At 35.9% G+C, this 21,141-nt stretch overlaps 1 protein-coding gene across 3 annotated transcripts in view; it reads right to left on the bottom strand.

The window, feature by feature from the left end:
• Positions 1-6,601: 6,601 nt before the first annotated feature.
• Positions 6,602-21,141, bottom strand: part of LOC127582168 (transforming growth factor beta receptor type 3-like) — a 98,714-nt gene continuing 84,174 nt past the window's right edge. For all 3 annotated transcript variants that reach the window (XM_052037234.1, XM_052037233.1, XM_052037235.1), the window contains exons 15-17: positions 14,290-14,319; positions 10,094-10,207; positions 6,602-8,143 (exon numbers count right to left, since the gene is read on the bottom strand). In XM_052037234.1, the coding sequence (XP_051893194.1) occupies positions 8,025-8,143; positions 10,094-10,207; positions 14,290-14,319 (263 nt within the window). In that variant the 3' untranslated portion in view covers positions 6,602-8,024. The remainder of the gene's footprint in view (positions 8,144-10,093; positions 10,208-14,289; positions 14,320-21,141) is intronic.

The raw sequence follows: 21,141 nt of genomic DNA, 5'->3' as shown, positions 1-21,141 counted from the left end.
AATTCCTAACCCATACATCTTCTGGAATGTGGGAGGAAACCAGAGCACCTGGAGAAAACCCATGCAGACACGGGGAGAACATACAAACTCCTTACAGACAGCAGCTGGAATTGAACCCAGGTCGCTGGCGCAGTAAAGCATTATGCTAACCGCTACACTACTGTGCCTGCCCTCTACTGTGCCAATTAACCAAGGGCTGATGGGCTTTAGTCTTTGATGAATTGCTGCCGATGGATTACTAATTTTATTACGAACTGGTTTACTATTGGTGAATGTCCCTTTAAGATAGAGCATAGTGGTGTGTGTGTGTGTGTGTTGGCGTGGTTACGACAACAGAAGCTAAAGGACGTAATGCCGTTTTTGAAGCAGTCAGTCGGAGTCAGAGGAGGGAGAGAGACACTAGCCTGCTAGTTTCTCTATCGATAGATGAGAAACAATAACTGCCTGTCACTACAATCCACGTATGGATTTTTGGAGTAATCCAGTGGAGTCCACTTTGTAGTTAACCTGCAGAGGGAAGCAGGTATTTGTGTGGACGGCCACGTCTCAGATGCTTTTTGGGGTGGCAGATACTTCGGAACAAAGCAGTGGAGTTCACTTTGTTGTTGACCTGTAGAAGGAAACAGGTATTTGGACGGCCACGATTTGAGATCCTTTTGGGGTGAGGAAGATGCGGTGGAGTGGTCACTGCTGAGTAAACACTGAGATGTCGTTTGGGTTCCATCGTGGGACATTTAGATTTCGTAATTACTCTCTATTTTCTCTCTATATCTACGTTTTGTCTTCAGTCAACGGTGGTTGTTGAAGAAGCCTTTGCTCACGTTTCCCCTTATGGCTTGCTGAACTGAACTTTAAGAACCATTCCTGGACTTGGAGTTTGGGAATTTGCCACACACACACACTACGAGTTTAGTTTTTGGGGTTAATGTTTAAGATTTAACATTTATTTTACTTCTAATATTCTAACATTTTTACTTTTATTTTTCTTATTATCATAAGTAGTTATTAATAAAGTAGTTTTAAACACTTATACATGACTTGGAGTGTTTCTTCTGTTGCTGGTTTGTAACAATTTAAACTGCTTTCTGTATTAGTTATAGATAATTTATGTTGGTAATCCCTAATAATGTTTAGATTTTGCTGCACAACAACTCCTGAAGCCAAGTTATCCTAGAATAAAGCTCTAATGCCCTGCCCATGGCTTTTCAAATACTGGAATGACTGGTTGATCCCTCAAGTTGCAATGCTGAAATCATAACCAATGACAAAAAGCGCAGTGCAAAGTTATTTTAAATGCCTTTTTGTTTAATTTTTAAAATAACTTCTGCATCGGCTGTAGTCAAGAGAATGATTTTGAGCCAAGGATACTAATTTTTTTTTAAACACAAACTGCCTGAGAAATTATGTTTTGTACTACACATTGCCATAGATCTGTTAGCTGCCCTTTAGTGCAGATTAGTTGGCTTATAAAAAACACATTGTGAACAGAAACACAACATAATTTCTTTATGTTAGTTGAGGTTTGTTATTGTTTTAGATAACTTATTAGTTTTCCTCTCTTCCCTGCTGCTGCCCCCACCCTCTTGGCAAAACCAGTCCGGTTGTTTGCAGTTAAGCATTGAGTTTTATAACAGAATCCCACTGAGGAGCATCTGTTTTAGTTTAGTTTAAAATCTTTCCCTCAGCAGTCAGTTCTCTGGAAGAGTACAGAAGTAGTCCATTAATGGTACCAGGCAAGTGGTTCCATCACCATTACTCCAACTAGTTTGATCCTGAGACCTCAGTTTAGAAATGGCAAAAGAAGAACATAGTTGATATGTCTCTTAATTAAATATGCTTGTTAATAAATATAAATCGCTATGTGGACATAATGGTCCAGATTTTGCTGAGACTTGTCAGAGTTTCAGGACACCCATGTGAATGTGAAAGTCCAGAACTTACTGGTTGAGCTCTGCCAACTATTTCTTGGCTGTATTCTGCCACTGAATTTCCCCATGGAGTCAGTACTGGAGCAGGATCTTGCTCACATTCACAGTATTTATTCTGAGGAGTGTACTCTTGGCTTCTGTGCCAGATCCACAAGTCCTTCCATTGAATGGAAATTGTCCAACCACAGGGAAGAAAGAGGGGGAGAAGAAGCAAGTTCCATTTTGTTTAAAATTATTTAATTTCTGATTTAATGATTTTTAATTTGTTAATTATTTTGTTTTAATACATTTTAGATGTTTCTAAAATCGGGTATCTGCCAAAACTGGAAGTAATACTTTGCTATCAAAGCATTCCAGAGAAGTTCCTGGGGGACTTGTTCTGGCTTGCCATTTCAATCCAATATATTGCTCAAGACCCTACCCCTTCTCAGGATCTTGATGTTCAGTTCTGGGACCCTCTGTGTTAGTAAGATCAGCCTTCTAAATTCAGCTAAATGCAGGGTAGTGGAGAATGTGGGTGTTGGGACTGCCAGTAAACTCTGGGCCTTTATGTAATTCTCTTCCAACATCTTTTTCTCAGGGATTTGGAAGAAAATTACATAAAGGCCCAGAGTTCATTGGAGTCCCACACCCTGTAAAGTTGGGTTGGGGGGAGAAAGAGAATCTGGTTTTGCAGTACTTACATTATGGCCTTGTGTTTTAATTGTAATACTATAATGTATTAATATTGTATTTCAACAGAAAAAGGGTATACTTTAAAGCTGGTATCTTGGTTTCCTCTAACAGTGTGGATCATTAGGCAAGCCTTGCAGCTTTACAGTCATCCTTTAAGAAGCAGGTGCACAGGCTCCTTGCCGCCCCACATGAACTGAAATAGGTAAAATGATACATGATCAAAAGGAGCCATAATTACTCCAGTAGCCTAAATAGTAGCTGAAAGACAAATGTATTCCACTCGTTGTGCCTTGTTTTCATTTATTCATGGAATTAATGCTTAATACATTTTAAAACACTTTTGATATATCCAATTTTCGCAACTAGTTTCTCACTATAAACTTACATTGGTGAAAGATGACAGACGCACTCAGATCAGAATCCTTTTTTGATTTCTGGTGCACTATAATGAGAGTATTTGGTCCCCTGTAAACTTTTCATTTAGTTTACTTTACAACATTTTAATAAGGCTTGACATGATTTAATTTTATTTAGTCTACATAATTCTGAGCTCAATCCCAGTGCAGTTAAAACAAACATTACACTAAGAGTAATAATATACATCTTATATAAGACTGATACAGGTCAATAAATTTCAGTCTTCTTCGAAGACATTAAAATCACTTATAACTGCAGAAAATACATAGGATAAGAGTATAAACAGTTTACATGAAAAAAATATTTAGGATCTTTCACTAGCACAAGTTTCAATGAATATTATGGTAACTGGAGATTCTGGTTTATTAATTTTAATCCATTTTTGATACCAATTTATTACTCAAAGTAAAATACTTCAATTAAGTATTTAAAAAAAGAGGAGACTGGGACAAAAGTAATATAATTTTGATACTAAAATATTTGAACAATTTTCTTTTTGGAAGTGATGAAAATTGTCAGTAAGTTTAATGCTATCCCCTTTCTGGACTGTCAGTGAGATAAAATGAAAATAGCCAAATAGCATACATAAGATAACTTTAAAGTCCTTTTGAGTATACATTTGACTAATAAGTATTTGTATATCTATAAGGGATTTTACGATTTTAATCTAATCCCTTTTTAAAAAAATCATCTTTGTTGTAGTTGCAAAATATAACTTGGACATCAAAAAAAAAGCAGATTATCACCAAACAGTTTCTTTTACAAATAGACGTAGAAATGTGTAGATACTACAAAAATAGTTAAAATTGTGAGTTTTTTTTTCAAATTGATGTAAAATGAAGCATTCTAAAATAAGGGGAGAAGAAGCACACATAAGAGTGCTTAAAAAAAAACATGGAGAAATTGAGAGCCATCTGCTTCCTGGAATGTGTTCTGGATGTAGGAAACTGATATTGTTTGTTCTTTTACAGTACAGGAAACATGATGAAGGGATTTTGATAGGGTAGACTTGGAGATCTTTACCTTCTGAGGGGAAACCAAAACTAAAATATGATGAGAACTAATAAATCCATTGGAGAATTTAGGATAAACTACTTAACCTAAGGAGTAGTTAAGCAAATTCACAGATGCATTTAAGGGAGCTCTAAATAAACACGTGAAAGAAGAAAGGAATAGAAGAATATTGCTAACAAATTTAGATGGGGAGGTTGGAGGTGGTTTATGTGGAGTGTAAGTGCCAATACTATTGGACCAAGTGAACCGTTTCTGTCCAGAAAATTCAATGTAAAATGTTATACTGTTAGTTACTTCAAGAGAATGTAGGTATTTGTATGCTTTTCAGTACATATTTTTCCAATATTTAAACATTTTTATATAGTCCAAATTTGAGCACTGCATCTTACTACTGTTTAGAACATAAATTTTCTGTTTATTCTTCTGCTTTCAATGTAGTCATGCTTTTTAATGTTAGTTCCCAGCCTTACTTATGGAACACTGTCTTGCAATATTTTTCATATTTGGTGCTGCCTTTTTAAGGCCTTTAGGTGGATTGAACAGCATCATTTCGGCAAGCACAGTATCTGTCAATACTATTGGACCAAATGAACTGTGGTGTTATAAAGTGTAGAGTTGGTAAGCTGAGGAAAGGGTTGACTGTTATTTTGAAAATCCTTGATTTGGTTGTTTTTTTTTTAAATGTAACACTTTGCCAGTTGCTCAGTGCAAATGAGAAGGGACTAGCAAAAGCTCCCTTGGACCTTGTATGCAATTGGTTGGACTAATCATGTTTCGTGTGTATATTGCTGTAGATGTGTATAATTATTAACAGGTAATACAAAATATTACTTGGCTATTTAATGCAAAAGACTGTCAGCTCCGTAGATTGATCTTTTGTAATACTAATGTATACATATTTTCATAATTGTTTTACTTAATATACAATCTAAAATGGAATCATAAAAACACAATTACATTTCATATGCTGTATTTCAGTCATTCCTGTATTTTAATTGAGGTTCTCCATTACTAAATTGAATTCCTAGCAGAATTAAGTTCTCAATATTTTGACAACACTCAATGTTCCACCCACAGCAGCAAATTAAAGCAAAACTGCCTTCTCTGCAATCCCTTCAGTACGTTGCAAAAAGTAGAGGAAACTCAAAAAATGAGTTTGAGCAGTTTCACCCAAGCACTTCATAAGCGTGGTTACTACAGGGAACAAAAAATCAAAATTCAATTGATGATTGATCCATGAAGATTTTAAACTGCACCTTAGGGTATGCACAGTTGTGAGTGGTGCTGAGGGGAGCTCTGTTTGCTTTTAATTTACCTTTGATACACATATTTATTGCTAATGTTGAGACTTGAATAATCATCAGTTAATGAACTTAAACTGTAGAGCTGATTATATACTTATTTTTCACAATAAATGAATGTGTGCTAATATTAGTTTAAAATGCAAGTCTATATGGAACTTCTGACACTTGGACAGGTATAGGGATAGGAAAGGTTTAGGGGATACGAGCTAAACGTGGGCAAATAGGACTAGCTGAGATGGACGGTCGGCATGAACCAGTTAGGTCAAAAGGGCCTGTTTCCATGCTGTACAATTCTATGACTGTAGTATTAATAAAATTTAAACACGTTTCTCTTCCTTAAATAAGAATGGATTAACTATCTGCAGTCAACCTTTGAGGTTGACGATCCTTCATCAGAACTAGGAGTTAAAAGAAGCTTGTTAAGCTGCAGGGGAGGGTGAAGGTGGGGGAGATCTCTGAAAGGGTAAAACTGGAGTAACTCAGGGAATAGCAGTTAACAAGGTTATCTGGTCAATGACTGAATGGGAGCAGTTAGAGAGCGAGATCATAGACAACACTGGTCAGGCTGGGCATGTCCTCAACTCCTGCCGGGGAAAAACAACAAACAAGCTGAGCCAATGGACAACTAATATATAGAGCGAGAAATCAATTTACCTGAAGTTGTAGAATTCAGTATTGAATTCCCCTCTCTCCCACCCTCCCTACAGCTTACCAAACTTCTTTTGATTCCTTCCCTGTTCTGACAAAGGGTCTTCAACCTGAAACATTAACTCTACTTCTCGTACCATAGATGTGGCCTGACCTGCTGAGTGTTTCCAGCATTTTCTGTTTTTTTACTATTGAAAGTTAAGTAAAAATGGTTACTGCTAGGTGTCATTAATTAATTAAGGATGTGGGGTCAGTTCTTCAGACTCTGACTACAGAATATTTATTAACCAGAAATTTTAAATGTCCTATTTATTGTAATGATGAAGAGACATTTAAGTATTTTTGAACATCATGCTCTTCTGAACGAGAGTAAACTATAACATTTTTTCCTCAGAAATGCAGTGAAAATTACGCAAATTTATCTGTATAGATTTTTGGTTATTCAGGGAATCAAGGGATATAGTGTTAGTACAAGAAACACTGATGGAAGTTTGAGAAGCCAAATGGCCTGCTGATGGACCTAGTATTTAAAACATGCAGAAAAAGGTAAACACATTTCTTACATAGCAACAAAAAAAATTCTAAAGTGAACTATTTAGCAATAAATAGCAGAGGTTTTAACATAATGTATGTCTGATTTAATGAGGTCATTACTTTCTCCAGTGGTCCATGAATGCCAAGTTTAAATGGAAATTTACTAAATAAAACCTAGGATTTGCATTTTCAAAAATGTTTTTCTTATCTCCTCATTTTTTTTTTGCTACTTTCACTTAATTCATATTGTCATGGTCAGGTGCTCTTTCTATCCCCATTAATGGAATTAAGTGCTATTCCCCAGGATTAACTATTATAACAGGACATTTATAAAATTTCTGCCTCAACCTGTCATCCTACAGGTTGGGTTTTATTGGTCATGGAAGATTTAATTTCCATTTCTGTTTGTTCCTCAAAAAATCTGTGTTCTACACAGCAAATTATCAATGCCCCTGATTTTTTTTTAAACTTTAGATAATATGATACATAGCCAGAAAATTTTAATCAGTTGTGATCTGTTAAACGGTTGGATGCTTTCTAGTGATAAGGTGGTAAGATTGAGCCTCTTGAAAACTAATGTTATTGTAATTCCCATTTTCTGTAGAAATAAAATTATAATTCAATGATATCCAATATATATAACTTGCATAGTTTCTTAACATAGTTTTAACATTATCAAGAGGCCAAACCTTTTTAAAAATTAGTTATTTTAAAATAATTTAAGACTCTAAGACGGCTGCCCAATCAGAGAATAGGCTGCAAAAAATGCACAAAAAAAATCACACCATATGTTGCATTTTGCATTTCATGGTGTGCATCTTTTCCAATTTTTCCTATACCAGTATGGGGGTGTTAATGGATGTCAATTTCAACCTGGTCAGAGTCTGTCAAAAACAACTTGATTAGCATCTTTAACATAATCAAAGCATGTAGCAGGAAAAGTTCTTTCAGCAGGATTTAAAATTGTGCTTTGCTGAATTTTTAAAGGGATTAGATTAAAATTGTAAGCCTATATAAGTGAATATTATTGCCCATTAATGGAAAAACAAATCTCCTCTAATTGGCATCACCATTAACATACTCTCTGGCATGAAATATGGAGCCAAAAATGTGTTAAATCCCCATTTTAAATTGTTTAAATTTTATTTAAATGCACTAACAATAATTACCTGAATTTTTATGTATTATTCTAGTTTTGAGTTCAGGCAACAGAATTAAATCATTTACCCTTGTGGTTTAAAACATCACCCGAATCAATTGTGAATAATTACTTCATTGTAGTCACTATATGATATCATTATTCTCTAGATCCCAGGCAATCATTAGTAGGTAGCACTTCAATCCAAGTTGATGATGCAATGTAATACCACCAACGGTACTTTCTTAAAAGTAAATTGTAACAGCTCCTACTTTTTTTTTTAAAAAATAGCTGCTGAAATGTTGATAAAATGATGGTTGGCATGTAACAGTACATTTTCACCAGTGTTGGAAGTCTTGATGATAGCTATGCAACACTGCTGGTGGAACATGGGGTACTTTGGGTGCTACCAATACTGTGGTTGGTGCTGCTATTCTCAGATGCAGGTGGATTGGTTGGAATAGCCTGTTTCTTTTCAGAAGAACCTACAAAGCAAAAACATATCTAAATTAGTCATTCTTTACCAGAACTATTAGGTCATGTATATATTACTATTTCTTTTATTCATTTCCAAAAATGCTGTCATCAGTATTAATTTAGCTATGTATTTAAGTGTCCAGAGGAAGATTTCAGATTCTAATTCAGACTAAGTTGCTTACTGAAGTTTGGTGTAGTAGTAATGTCCCACCACTAGCACACAATAAATATGTAGTTTAATTTTAAAACTTCGATTCAATTTAAGTTTAAATATTCAGAGCTAGCTTACATCAGTTGGTGAATTTCCAATATCTATTTTTTGGTTGGATTAAATGATTGCAGCTTGATGCTCCACTGTTTTCACTCTTGTTAATGTTGTAAGTACCCATTTATTTTTAAACTACCCAATTTCTCTACTCCTTCATCATTCACTTTGACATTGGTAGCAGCCAATGCTTTTCTGAACATGGAAGCAAAGCAGTAGTTTAAAATCACAGACTTGTCCTCTGCTTTGCAAGATTTATATTTTAGCGACAAATAAACCCCACCCTTCCTTTGTCTGTTTACTATTAATGGTCTTGTACTGGGACAAAATATTGCCAGTGAGTTAGGGATTCCTATATAAGAATAGCAAAGAATGGCTGAGAGAGAGCCAAGATTAAGTAATTTATTTTTTTTAATTAATTAAGTTCTGTTAAATATTTTAAATGGTTCTATGTTGTTCAGTTGTCAGCTTCCTAAAGACTAATAAACTTTGCTTGATTTTGAAAACATTGTATGTTTGAGTGTCAAAGTTTTAGACAGATTTGACCTGGCTAAGCCAGGAGATGGACATAGACAAATGTCATTTATTTTAAGCTATTTTATACCTAGGGTTTATTTCCTCTCTGTCTCTCCCCCCACCCACATGACACCATTTATCCATGCTTGCTGCTTTGCAGGGGCCTTGCCATTGAGGATTGCATTGACACTTAGCAGGGAAACCAGAAAAGACAAATATGGTATGCCAGCAAAATTCTGGCTTTAAAATACCTGTAAAGAACTGTCTACACTTATTATTTGCCAATTCTTTCTCATGCATTCTCTGCCCAGTGTACTACTATTAAAGTTCCTCTGCAATTTCCATATTCTCAGTTTTCTACTGTATTATAAATCTGATATTTAACTTGAGCTGTCTTTTAATTGCAATTTCTTCAGCCATCAAGAGAATTGTGGATTTGAATGCCCTCTTTTCCTTAATGTTTGTACCCATCTTGAAGATCTTCAATTTCTCTGATACCAATCTTTATTTACAATCTAACTGAAGTGCATCAATTTACCCAAGTTAGCCCCTGAATATATTACTGTATCATAATTACACTAAACTTCATAGTTCATGCACTATCAACTATTAATCATACCCCGATGAAGAACCTGCATCAGAACCAGCAATGCTTTTCTCTCCATAAATGATTATTGATTTTGCACAACACAACATTTTCTGGTTTTTAATTTTACTTCATCAATGGCCACTTGAAGCAGAGGTAACTCCTCCCATCCTTTTTCCATCTTAATTCAACATCCGAGTCTAAAGAATCAAGCTTTGGACTATATCATGCCATTCTGATGAAAAGTCACCAACCTGAAATGTTAACACTATTTCTCTCTAAAGATGCTACATGACCTGAATTTTTCCAGTATTTTCTGATTTTGTTACGTATCATTCTTTGAGTTGAGAATGAAGCAAACAAAAGTTGTATTTAAAGTGAAAAGGATCTCTTTCATAGAAACAACCCATAGGGCAACTGTTGAATTGACAAAATGATCCATCTCCCAGGTGGCTAGGCATGAAGTTATAGTATTATCTGGAACTCAAAGAGAATGCTGAAAACTAATATTGAAAAGTACTGTACAGGTAAAATGTCAAAATAAAGGTATCCTTAAAAGTACGGAGAGAATAATATGAAATTACTACTCACCAGTGTGTGAATACAAAAACCATAGAGCTGCAATTAGCAATGCTCCAATGATAAAGGCACCAAATACAATTCCTAATACAGCTGACATCTCCAGTCCCTGGTTATTAAGGGTATCTATAACACAGAAAAGAAAAAAAAATAAAAATTTACAATATTTAAACCATTAAACAAAAAAATATATACCAAAGACTGCTAAAATATAACGGGCGAGGTTATGGTCGACCCAAGCCCATGCCTCACAATACCCACCCACTGCAATGGACCTGCAGCTGCACCAAGCTTTTTTGACCATACACCACATAAGGTCCTGACGGTGTCACTGCATCAGTTGTTCCGTGAGGCAAAGCAGGCTGCATGCAGCAACCTTCGTTATTTCAAAAGTAAACTTTATTCATAAAAAATGTATACAAGAAATACAAACATTGCATAGCTTTCATTACATTCATAGTGTTATCTAGTCAAGATATTCATAGAATTAACAGATCTATAAATTTATAGTGTTAGCACATTCTATGTATGAGACCCCTTTGCCACTCATGGTCTCTTTTAGGCAATACACTTTTATACAAGGCTTAGTCCCTCAATGTTTGCCTGTAGCCACATGTCCTGAGACCGCAGCCTTTCCGCACAAAGCCCCTGCGTTGGCTGCAGCAAGTTCAATTCACCCCCTTGCACGCAATCCTGCAGCTTACAATGTGCCAGGTGGCAGTAGTCCTGGAAGACCAACAAGTTTTGGGCAGACCAAATTGCTTCTTACACCGAGTTGATGATCTTCCAGCAGCACTTATGTTTGTCTTGGTATGTGTTCCTGGGAACAGCTTGTAGATTTGAGAGTCCTCTGTTACACTGCAGCTTGGGACAAAACTCAGTAAGGACCCCTGCATCATTTCCAGGCCTACAAATCCACAGTCCACAAAGAGGTGGATGATCACTTCATCCTCACTGCAGCTATCTCAAGGGCAGTATGCATTGCAGGTGCAGGAAGGATCTGATGAGGCAGGCCCCTCACACTGCCAGCCAAGTAAAGTTTTGATGCTTGTTGGAGAGTTCTGGTGATGAGGTATTTTACCAAGTGGTCTTGAGAGTCTGCTCAGGAAATCATCGTGTTCTCCCACAAGGCCTGCAGGACGTTCTGTGCTGACCACTGCCTGATGGACTTGTGGTCAGTTGTTTTCCTAAATGAACTTTTCCAAGAAGGATTGGTAGTGCAGCAATGTACAACTGAATGGAACATTGCACAGCAACTAATCTGCAGGTGGCATTAAGCAAGGCCCTGCCTGTGACCATCCTGTTGGTCTCATGCCAACTTGTGCTATCAGTTGCCCCTTTCAGTTTCCAGAAGTTGCTGATGATCAGGGACATTTGGAAACAATTTGAATCAAGGGCAAATAATTTTGAAAATTAATGTTAATTAAATTCACTTAACAATTAACTTGCGTAAGTCAATTAAATTAAAATAAACAGCTTTTTAATGAAGTCATTGTTTCCATTCAAATGATTCGGGTGAGGTATTTACACCAGCTGATATAAAACTAAGGTGCCAAGTGCAAAGTGTAACCAGTTCCTTGCTTTTGTAACTTAAGGAATGCCTTGGATTTACATGGCAAGTCCAGGAGCTGAGTGAGAAGTCAATCAGTATGCCCTGTACTTCTGCAAAGAAAATTCTTCAGATCCCCTCAAAGCTAACTACCCCTTGCCTTAAACCCATATGCTCTGATTTTAGATGTCTCTGCTTTGGGGAATAAAGTTTCTAATCAATCCATGCTCCTCATAATTTTGTACACCTCAATCAAGCCCCTCCTCAGCCTTCTCCACTCCAAGGAAAACAAACCCAACCAATCCAGTCTTTCCTATAACTGAAACATTCCATCCCAGGCAACATCCTAGAGAATCTCCTCTGTACTCCCATGCAATCATGCCCTTCCAATATTGTAGTGGCTGGAACATAGCACACAAGCTGTAAATAACCACGTTTTAAGTAGTTGTGCCATAATCTCCCTGTTCTTACTTTCATTAGCTGTGGCATGGAATACAAGTTTCCCATATGGCTTCTTAACCACCTTAGCCATCTGTACTCCCACTATCACAGGCCAGTGAGGTTAACATCAGTGGTAGGGAAGGTATTGGGGGAAAAAAGTCTTGAGAAACAGGATTAATTTAAGAAAGTCAGCATGACTGTTGGGGGGTGGGGGAGGGATTACTCTCACTATCAACATCACAAGACAATTTGTGTCATCCATGAACTTGTTATTCATACCACTTGCATTACCATCCACATTAGTTTATATATAAAACAAAAGTATGTGGCCCAGCACTGGTACCTGTGGGTACACCACTGATTACAAGCTTCCAATCACAAAAACAACCCTTCACCATCACCTCATCTCCTATTACAAAGCTTATTTTGGATCCAATTTGCCAACTTGCCCTGGATCCCATGGGCTCTAATCTTTTGGACCATTCTCTCATGTCAAAGACCCAACTGAAGTCCATGTGGACAACATCAACCAGAATGCCCTCATAATTTGTTGCATCTTCAAAATAAAAAAAATCAAATTAGTCAGACAGGATACCTGCCACATCCCTCCCCCACCCCCAACAGTCATGCTGACTTTCTTAGATTAATCCTGTTTCTCAAGACTTTTTTCCCCCAATACCTTCCCTACCACTGATGTTAAACTCACTGGCCTGTAATTACCAGCTTATCTCCTCTGCCCTCTTGAATAAAGGTACTATATTTGCTGTCGGTCATTGGCATCCCTTGCAGTATGCAGTATTTCAATTCATAAGCCATAAATCAACCCAATACAGTTTTTTAAGCCAAAGATTCACAACTTTCAGATACAATTCACTCATGATAGATGTATCACCGACATACATGACTCTTGCAGAAATATAATACATTATACAAGTCAGCACCAAGAAGCTGCCATGTGTAGAGGAACAACAATCCTGATCATCATGGGTAGGAGCATTACTGAGGACATTGGCCCCAATGCTTTGATCAGTTTCAAGAATCTGCATCTCCTCTTTTGCTTCTCACTTCTCCCATATCCTAAATAAAATGTCTTGACTTGCAAGTGACAGATAATACAGACCTTACATCTTATTATCTTCCTCTAACTAGTTCCACTTCTTGGCCATCTTGCATGAAAAAGTAATGAGGATTATGTTGTGTGTAGAGAAGAAAGAGAGGAAGAGACACCACTATTGAATTTTACTCTTGCAGCTATCAGCTCAGAGCTAAACATAGCAGACTAAGATGAAAGGGTTGTATGTGGTGAATTCCTTCCTTGTCTAAGGAATAGAAAATGGAGCTGAATGCTGATATCATTGACAATATTATAGATGTAAAGTCACTGATGAAATAGCTGAAAATGGTTGTGGCAAAGACATTGCCTGAACAAATCCTGCAGCGATACACTGGCCTTCAGCATCCACAATCATCTTACTTTTGTGCTTGGCACAATTCTAGCAATGGGAAGCCTCCCATCCTCAGATCCCATCAACTTCACCCTTATTCTGGGTTCTTGAAGTCAGACATTCTCAAATGCTGCCCTAATACTTAGGGTAGTCACTTTTGGTCCAAGGCTCTCATGAGGTTTGGAGCTCATGAGGTCTGATGGAACCCAAAGTGAGTATCGGTGGGGAGGATATTCATGACCAAATTGGATGCATTCTGCTACTATGTGGAGTTCTGACTCTAGTTGTAAGCCATGTTGTGAAGACTGTGGATCAGTAGACAGTATTTAACCCATCAGAGCTAGTTCAAATAAAAGGTGCAACAATGGCCTGCAGCAGAAAGACAATCATGACTGCTGCCAGGATATAGGCCATTCACTGCTTCTATCTGTACAGCTGCAAAATGCTCTGAGAAATATGTTCCAGATGCAAAAGTGTTATATTATTGTTAGATGCAGATAGAGATTGTAAATAAATAGGCAGTTGCCATTTTAAATAGGTACCCAAAGACAAAAAAAATCTGGCATGAATATATTTCATAAAGAAAATATCCTGCATGAAATATTGGTCCAGTTAATGTATAATAGTCACTTAAATAGCAAGTATCATATTTTAGAAATCTTCATTTTCTGAAATGCTGTTTTCCAGCCCTGTAAAATATATTAATTTTCCTTTAACAGACTAATCAACCATTTGCTACGAGAAACTTTTCAAGTCAAAAGCAAAGAACTCACCTGGACTGGGGCTTTGGGATTCAGGACAAACTAGAAAATAAAAATGAATTAATAAATTATTTACATATTTCTTCTAATAATACCTTGGAAGTCTAAGTATTATTAGTTTTCTGTATTCATCATTTTAATTGTTTGTAAATGAAAGTCAATTACTAATTCTAAAAATCATTACAGAACTGTAGACCAGGGAAATATTTTAAAATTAAGTTACATGGGATATGACTACTGCTGTAACCATATGCTGCTTGGACGACTGGAATCTGTTTTCCAGTTAAGAACATCAACTAAAACATGCAATTATGTTTAATCATTTTGCAAAACATCCCATTCCTTTATAAAACACATTACCTAAACTGAAAGGTTGAACTAGTGTTTATAAAAGTTTAGCACAACTACTTTATTACTAATGTCTTTATAAAACCAAGGTACACATTTTAAAAAAATAATTGGCTACTCAATTTCTCCAATGTTCAAAGATTTATATATTGGCAAAGTCCCCTTCCCTGCCATCTGTATTCCTACAAAGTCTGAAGGTGTATCATTTACTCTGTTCCTTTCCCTCATACTTACTGCCAAAATGTATACATCTCACATGTATCAACATTAAAATTTCATCCACCACACATTTCACTAGTCTATCTCCCCACCCCCCACCCCCATTATTTACCACTTGAATTTTGTATTATCTATAAATTTTGAAATTATGCCATAAATATCCAATCCAGCTCATTACCGTATATTAAAAAGTGGTCCTAAATTAAATTGGAAACACTACTATAAACTCTTCAGAATGAAAATCATTATTTAGCACTACTCTTCGCTTTTGTTCCTCAGCCAGTTTTGTATGCCATTCTGCCATTGTTTTTTAAACTCCACGTTATCATTTTATTAAAATCAGTTGTTACCTCAGCAAACAAATGCCTTTTATAGATCCTATGAACTTCATCAAATAACTTAATCAAGTTATTCAAGCATGAATTTTCTTTTATCATAAACTACTGATTTTCATTTATGAGCTCATATTTTTCCTAACTACCAATTACTTCTGTCTATGATTATTAATTTTAAATGCTTTCCCACCCACCAGGTTTAACCTTGGTAGGAAGAAATTTCTTTATTCAGTGGGCAGTTATTGTTTTTTTTAGAATTTTCAGCCCAAGACAGTTACATTCATCAAGATAACAACTGACAGATATTTGGATATCAAGGAATGCGGATTTAGTAAAGGAATGCTCAGGTAAAAGGTGAGCCATGATTTTATTGACTAGCAGAGCATGGAAGGGGCCAAATTGCTTCCTCCTGCTTCTATTTATTAAGTTCTCATGATTCTACCAACTCTGGGATTCAACAATGATAGGGATGAGATGGGGTGGGATGGAAGGAATTACGTGACTAAGAAAAATGAGCAGGGCAATCAGGGTGGTTGGACATTTCTTTTCAAACCAAAAATCTGATTCTATGAAATTGGATTGCAATTCACTTGTTCTTCTGACATAAAACCCATACAAAACATGTCCATTTAGCACTGGGTTAGAATTCATCCATTCTGGCTTTGATACACTATTAAAGCCATCGTGACATTAAAACCCCTTTATGTGATAAAAAATATTCTGATACTCCGAATCTGGAGCTTTTTAAAAAGAGAACAGAACTCCGATTACAACATAGTTTATTATTAACATCTTCAATTGAAAATCTACTACTTAAAAACAAAAGTCAATTTTATATACATGGTGACAAATCCGGTAAATTATTGGCCAACCAATTGAAAGCTACTTTATCTAAACGTCAGATTAATAAAATTCGTAAACCAGATGGTACCTACACGATAGATCATGTTCAAATCAACAAATCCTTTTAAGAATTTTATTCTTCTTTATACCAATCAGAATCCCCTGAGGATCCTACATTAATGTATGAATTTTTAAGAGATCTGAAGATTCCCCAACTATGTTTAAATGAATGTTCTACATTAGATGCTGCCATTTCGGAGGAAGAAATAAAGAAAGTAATATTTTCAATGAACTCGGGTAAAGCACCCGACCCTGATGGATATACAACTGAATTTTTTAAATCCTTTTCTGATATTCTTGTTCCCTGGTTAGCCAAAATTTTTAAAGATGTCCTATCAGTGGGTAAACTACCACAATCTTTCTATGAAGCAACTATCTCCTTAATTCTTAAAAAGGATAAAGATCCCACTGATTGTGCATCTTATAGACCTATTTCTTTATTAAATGTAGATCCAAAAATATTTTCCAAAATATTGGCCTTTAGACTGGAAAAGGTTCTCCCACAAATTATCTCTGAAGACCAGACAGGATTTATTCGGAATCGTTATTTACATTTTAATATTAGGAGATTAATGAATATTATATATACCCCTTCATCCCAAATTCCAGAATGTGTTGTCTCACTAGATGCTGAAAAGGCACTTGAGAGTCGAATGGGAATATCTATTCACTACACTTCAAAAATTTAATTTTAGCCCTAAATTTATATCTGCGATTAAAATGATTTATTATACACCTATGGCTTCAATACTTACTAATAATCAAAGATCTCCTTTGTTTAGGCTTTTTCCTAACAGGGTTGCCTGTTAAGCCCTTTATTATTTGATATTGGTTTAGAACCCTTGGCTATTGCACTCCGGGACTATTCAATTGTATGTGGCATTACTCGCGGACAGAAGATTCATAAGATATCTCTCTACACAGATGACCTGTTACTTTATACTTCTAATCGAAACGTATCTATCTCCCACAGTACAATCACTACTAGATCAGTTTGGTGTTTTTTCTGGCTATAGATTAAATCTTAATAAGAGCAAACTTTTTCCATTGAATATGCAAACCCCAATTTATAGGCAATTGCCTTTTAGATTGGTAACTGACTATTTTATGTATTTAGGTGTTAAAATTACCAAGAAACACAAGGGCTTATTTAAAGCTAATCTATTGCCTTTAATTGACCATGTTAAACAATTATTTACTAAGTGGTCTCCACTGTCTTTATCATTGGTAGGCTGAATTAATGTGATTAAGATGAATATCTTACCAAAGTTTTTATATTTATTTCAAGCAATTCCAACTTTTGTCCCGAAATCTTTTTTTGACACTATTGATTCTAAAATTCTTTCATATATTTGGCAGAATAAAAACCTGAGGTTAAGTAAGAAATATTTACAAAAACTAAAAAAGGATGGTGGTATGGCCTTGCCTAACTTTAGATTATATTATTGGGCAACTAATATCAGATATTTAATTTTTTGGATACAAGATTTAGATGTAATTCAATGCCCCAAATGGGTACACCTTGAACACCAATCAATACTTGAATTTTCATTAGTTTCTATTTTAGGAGCTTCACTCCCTTTTGCACTTACCAAATTAAGTAAACATATGATTAACCCAATTGTTAAACATACAATACAAATATGGTTTCAATTTCGTAAATTTTTTGGATTGAATAAATTTAACTTGTCAAGTCCCATCCAATCTAATTTTTTCTTTCATCCATCCAGAGTTGACTCAGCTTCTTCCATATGGAAAAGGAAGGGAATAGTATGTTTTCGTGATCTATTCATTGATAACTGTTTTTCATCTTTTGAACAATTGTCTAACAAATACAATTTGCCTAGATCACACTTTTTTCGATATTTGTAGATCAGAAATTTTTTAAAAGCTACTATACCCTCTTTTCCGACCCCTTACAAAACTGAAACTACGGAAAAAATTTTAGGTCTTGATCCTTATCAGAAGGGCTTGATAGCAATAATCTATGATTTAATTATGAAAATACGTTCAGAATCACTGGACAAAATTAAGAATGAATGGAAAAACGAACTCCAGACATTTATACCTACAGAAACTTGGAAGAAAATTCTTCATTTAGTTAATACATCTTCAATGTGCGCCAGGCACTCGTTGATACATTTTAAGGTAGTTCACAGGACCCACATGTCCAAAGATAAGCTAGTTCGTTTTTATAACCATATAAATCCTATATGTGATAGATGTAAATCGAATGTGGCTTCTTTGACGCATATGTTTTGGTCCTGTCCTCTTTTGGAAAAATATTAGAAAGACATTTTCAACATTATTTCAAACATATTGAAGATTGATTTACAACCTCACCCTATCACTGCAATTTTTGGATTACCAAGGATAGAGTCTGGCCATTTATCTACTTCCGCTAACCGTATGATTGCTTTTGTTACATTAATGGCCAAATGATCCATTTTGTTTAAATGGAAGGATCCAATACCCCCTACTACTTTTCAATGGTTGTCTCAAACTATATCATGTTTAAACTTGGAAAAAATTAGGAGTGGTACTGTCGATCCTTCGCTTAAACTTGAAGATATTTGGAGTCCATTTATTCAATATTTTCACATGTAGATCCCCTTTCAATAACTTTCCAACTTAGAGGAATGGAATTGACAACATAATATTGCTCTGTTTCTACTGAGAAATTTTAGTCCAGTCTTTTTTTTTTGTTTTTGAAATTTTTCTGTTTAGTTTAGTTTATATTGTTTATAATTTTTCTTATTGATTTGGGTTTTTCCCCCCTCTTTTTAATTTATATAATAAATCTTTTTCTTTCCTTTCTTTTATATTATATTCATTTACTAAGAGATTGTTGGATCTACAGATTTTTTTATATCTTACTGTTCTTTATGATTATCTATGCCATGATTGTTATCCAGATCTCTTTGTATTACATGTACAAACATTGATGCTATATATTAATCTGTATTAATTTGAAAACTAATAAAAAGATTGAAAAAGAAAGAAAAAACCCTTTTATGTTTAAATTAAAAGCTTATTTAAGGACCTCATTAAGGAATTTGTCAGTTAAGTTTTCTCAGCAGTTGACAATAATGGGTAGACAGATTTTTTTAAAAAATACAAATAATTCCTATGGAACCACGACTCCTGAACTTTTCACCAGTAGGCGGTTTCACTCCTTTTGAGGTTTACTTGAGAGTCAACTGTCTCAAGCTGCCATGAAATTAATGCCTTTCCTCATATAAGCGTCTATGGAAGCATGATAGTCACTTGCAGCTTATACCAACTATGCTGATGAATCGGAGGACCACATTATATCTACCTTCATACTGACCAAAGTCTGCCTACAATATCTTCTTAAAAAAATATTATTGCATTCTGTGATACCAACTATTTTTAAACTTAAACTATATTTACTAACTTAACAAACCCCTTCATCTCAGGTGCACACCTAAAAATGTTCCAATGCAATTTTAAGAATAGAACAAATATCTTGATTAAAACAGAAACAAGCATCTGGAAAAGCCTCAGCACATGCACAGCTGCAGAAATGGAAGGAAAAATTGCCTTAGGAAAGGTGAAGAAAACTAAAACAGGAAGGAAGATATCTTGGATCTGCGTGACAACTTTGTAACTGTAAATAATTCACCAGCATACAAACAGCTCTTTCTTCAAATATGTTGATTTCTTTCAAAGTAATTGTTAGTACTTTCACAGCTACAGAAATGAATAAAACTTGCTATATCAAGTTGAGATTTTTTACGTATTTTACATAAATACACAATTCTGAAAGTTTAAAAATGTACAATGTTTTTGAGCTTAAAAGTAATATTCTTCTCAGGTCAGGTTAATTGAGTCATGGAGTTGTACAGCACAGAAATGGGCCCTCTGGCTCACCACATCCATGCCAATCCTTTTGCCCATCTACATTAATCTCATACATTAATGGCAGATACAATATTTACAAATATTATTCCACTTCAATGATGGTCATAGTGATGAGCTAGCTACTGGTCCTCCATCCCTGCATGCATTAGAACTTGATTTCTTTGTCTTCTGAATGAAATTTCAGTGAAGTTAATGGGGCATGTCAGTTATTAACAAATTAATAATGAGCAAACTACACCTGGCACAATATATGTCTGATATATAACCAATAAAGAGCCCCTGACCCCAAACATCAACTGTGTTTCTCTCTCCATGGATGTTACTTGACTTGCTCAGTACCTCCAGCATTCCCTGTTTGTGTTACAAATATATGCAACTCAGGTAGTCACAAGATCAAACCCCACACAGCCAGCACCCAAGGTCTGGATTGAACTTGGATCTGTGGTGCTGTGAGGCAGTGGCTCTATTGGCTGTGACACTATGCTGTCCTCTCCTTGCTTTTAAATGGGTCTTTGACCAACCTTCAGGATTCCAGTTGCAATATTTACTTCTGTGGCTTGGTGTTGTTGGAACCCAAGTAAATGCCTTGGAATGTAAATGAAGTCATTTGGTCCCTCTAGCCTGTCCTGCCACACAGACCAGGCTGAAGGTGGGCCTAACTCTATCACTCAATAGCTCCTACTTTTTGCTGAACACCAATTACCAGCACCAGATTAAAACTAAACACAGCATTAGTTTTGGTTGCCCTGTCATAGAAAAGACATGGCTAAACTGAGTGCAGAGAAGATTTACGAGGATATTGCCAGGACTAGAGGGCCTGAGTTATAGGGAGAGGTTGGCCAAGCTAGGTCTCTATTCCCTGAAATGTAGGAGAATGAGAGGTGATCTTACAGGCATAGATAAGGTGGGTGGTAACAGTCTTTTCCCCAGGGTAGGGGAGTCCAAAACTGGGGGACATAGGTATAGGGTGAGAGGGGAAGATTTAAAAGGGATATGAGGGGCAACATTTTCACACAGAGGGTGGTGAGTATATGGAACGAGCTGCCAAAGGAAGTGGTTGAGGCAGGTACAATAGTATAATTTACTATTGATCAGTCGGCACGGTAGTGTAGCTGTTGGCGCGACACTATTGCAGAGGCAGTGATAGGGGTTCAATTCCCGCCGCTGTCTGTGG

This window comes from Pristis pectinata, chromosome 23, assembly GCF_009764475.1.
Source record: "Pristis pectinata isolate sPriPec2 chromosome 23, sPriPec2.1.pri, whole genome shotgun sequence".
In the NCBI taxonomy this organism is placed as follows: domain Eukaryota; kingdom Metazoa; phylum Chordata; class Chondrichthyes; order Rhinopristiformes; family Pristidae; genus Pristis; species Pristis pectinata.
Note: the sequence above shows the minus strand (reverse complement) of the source record. Positions and strands in the feature narration are given on the sequence as shown.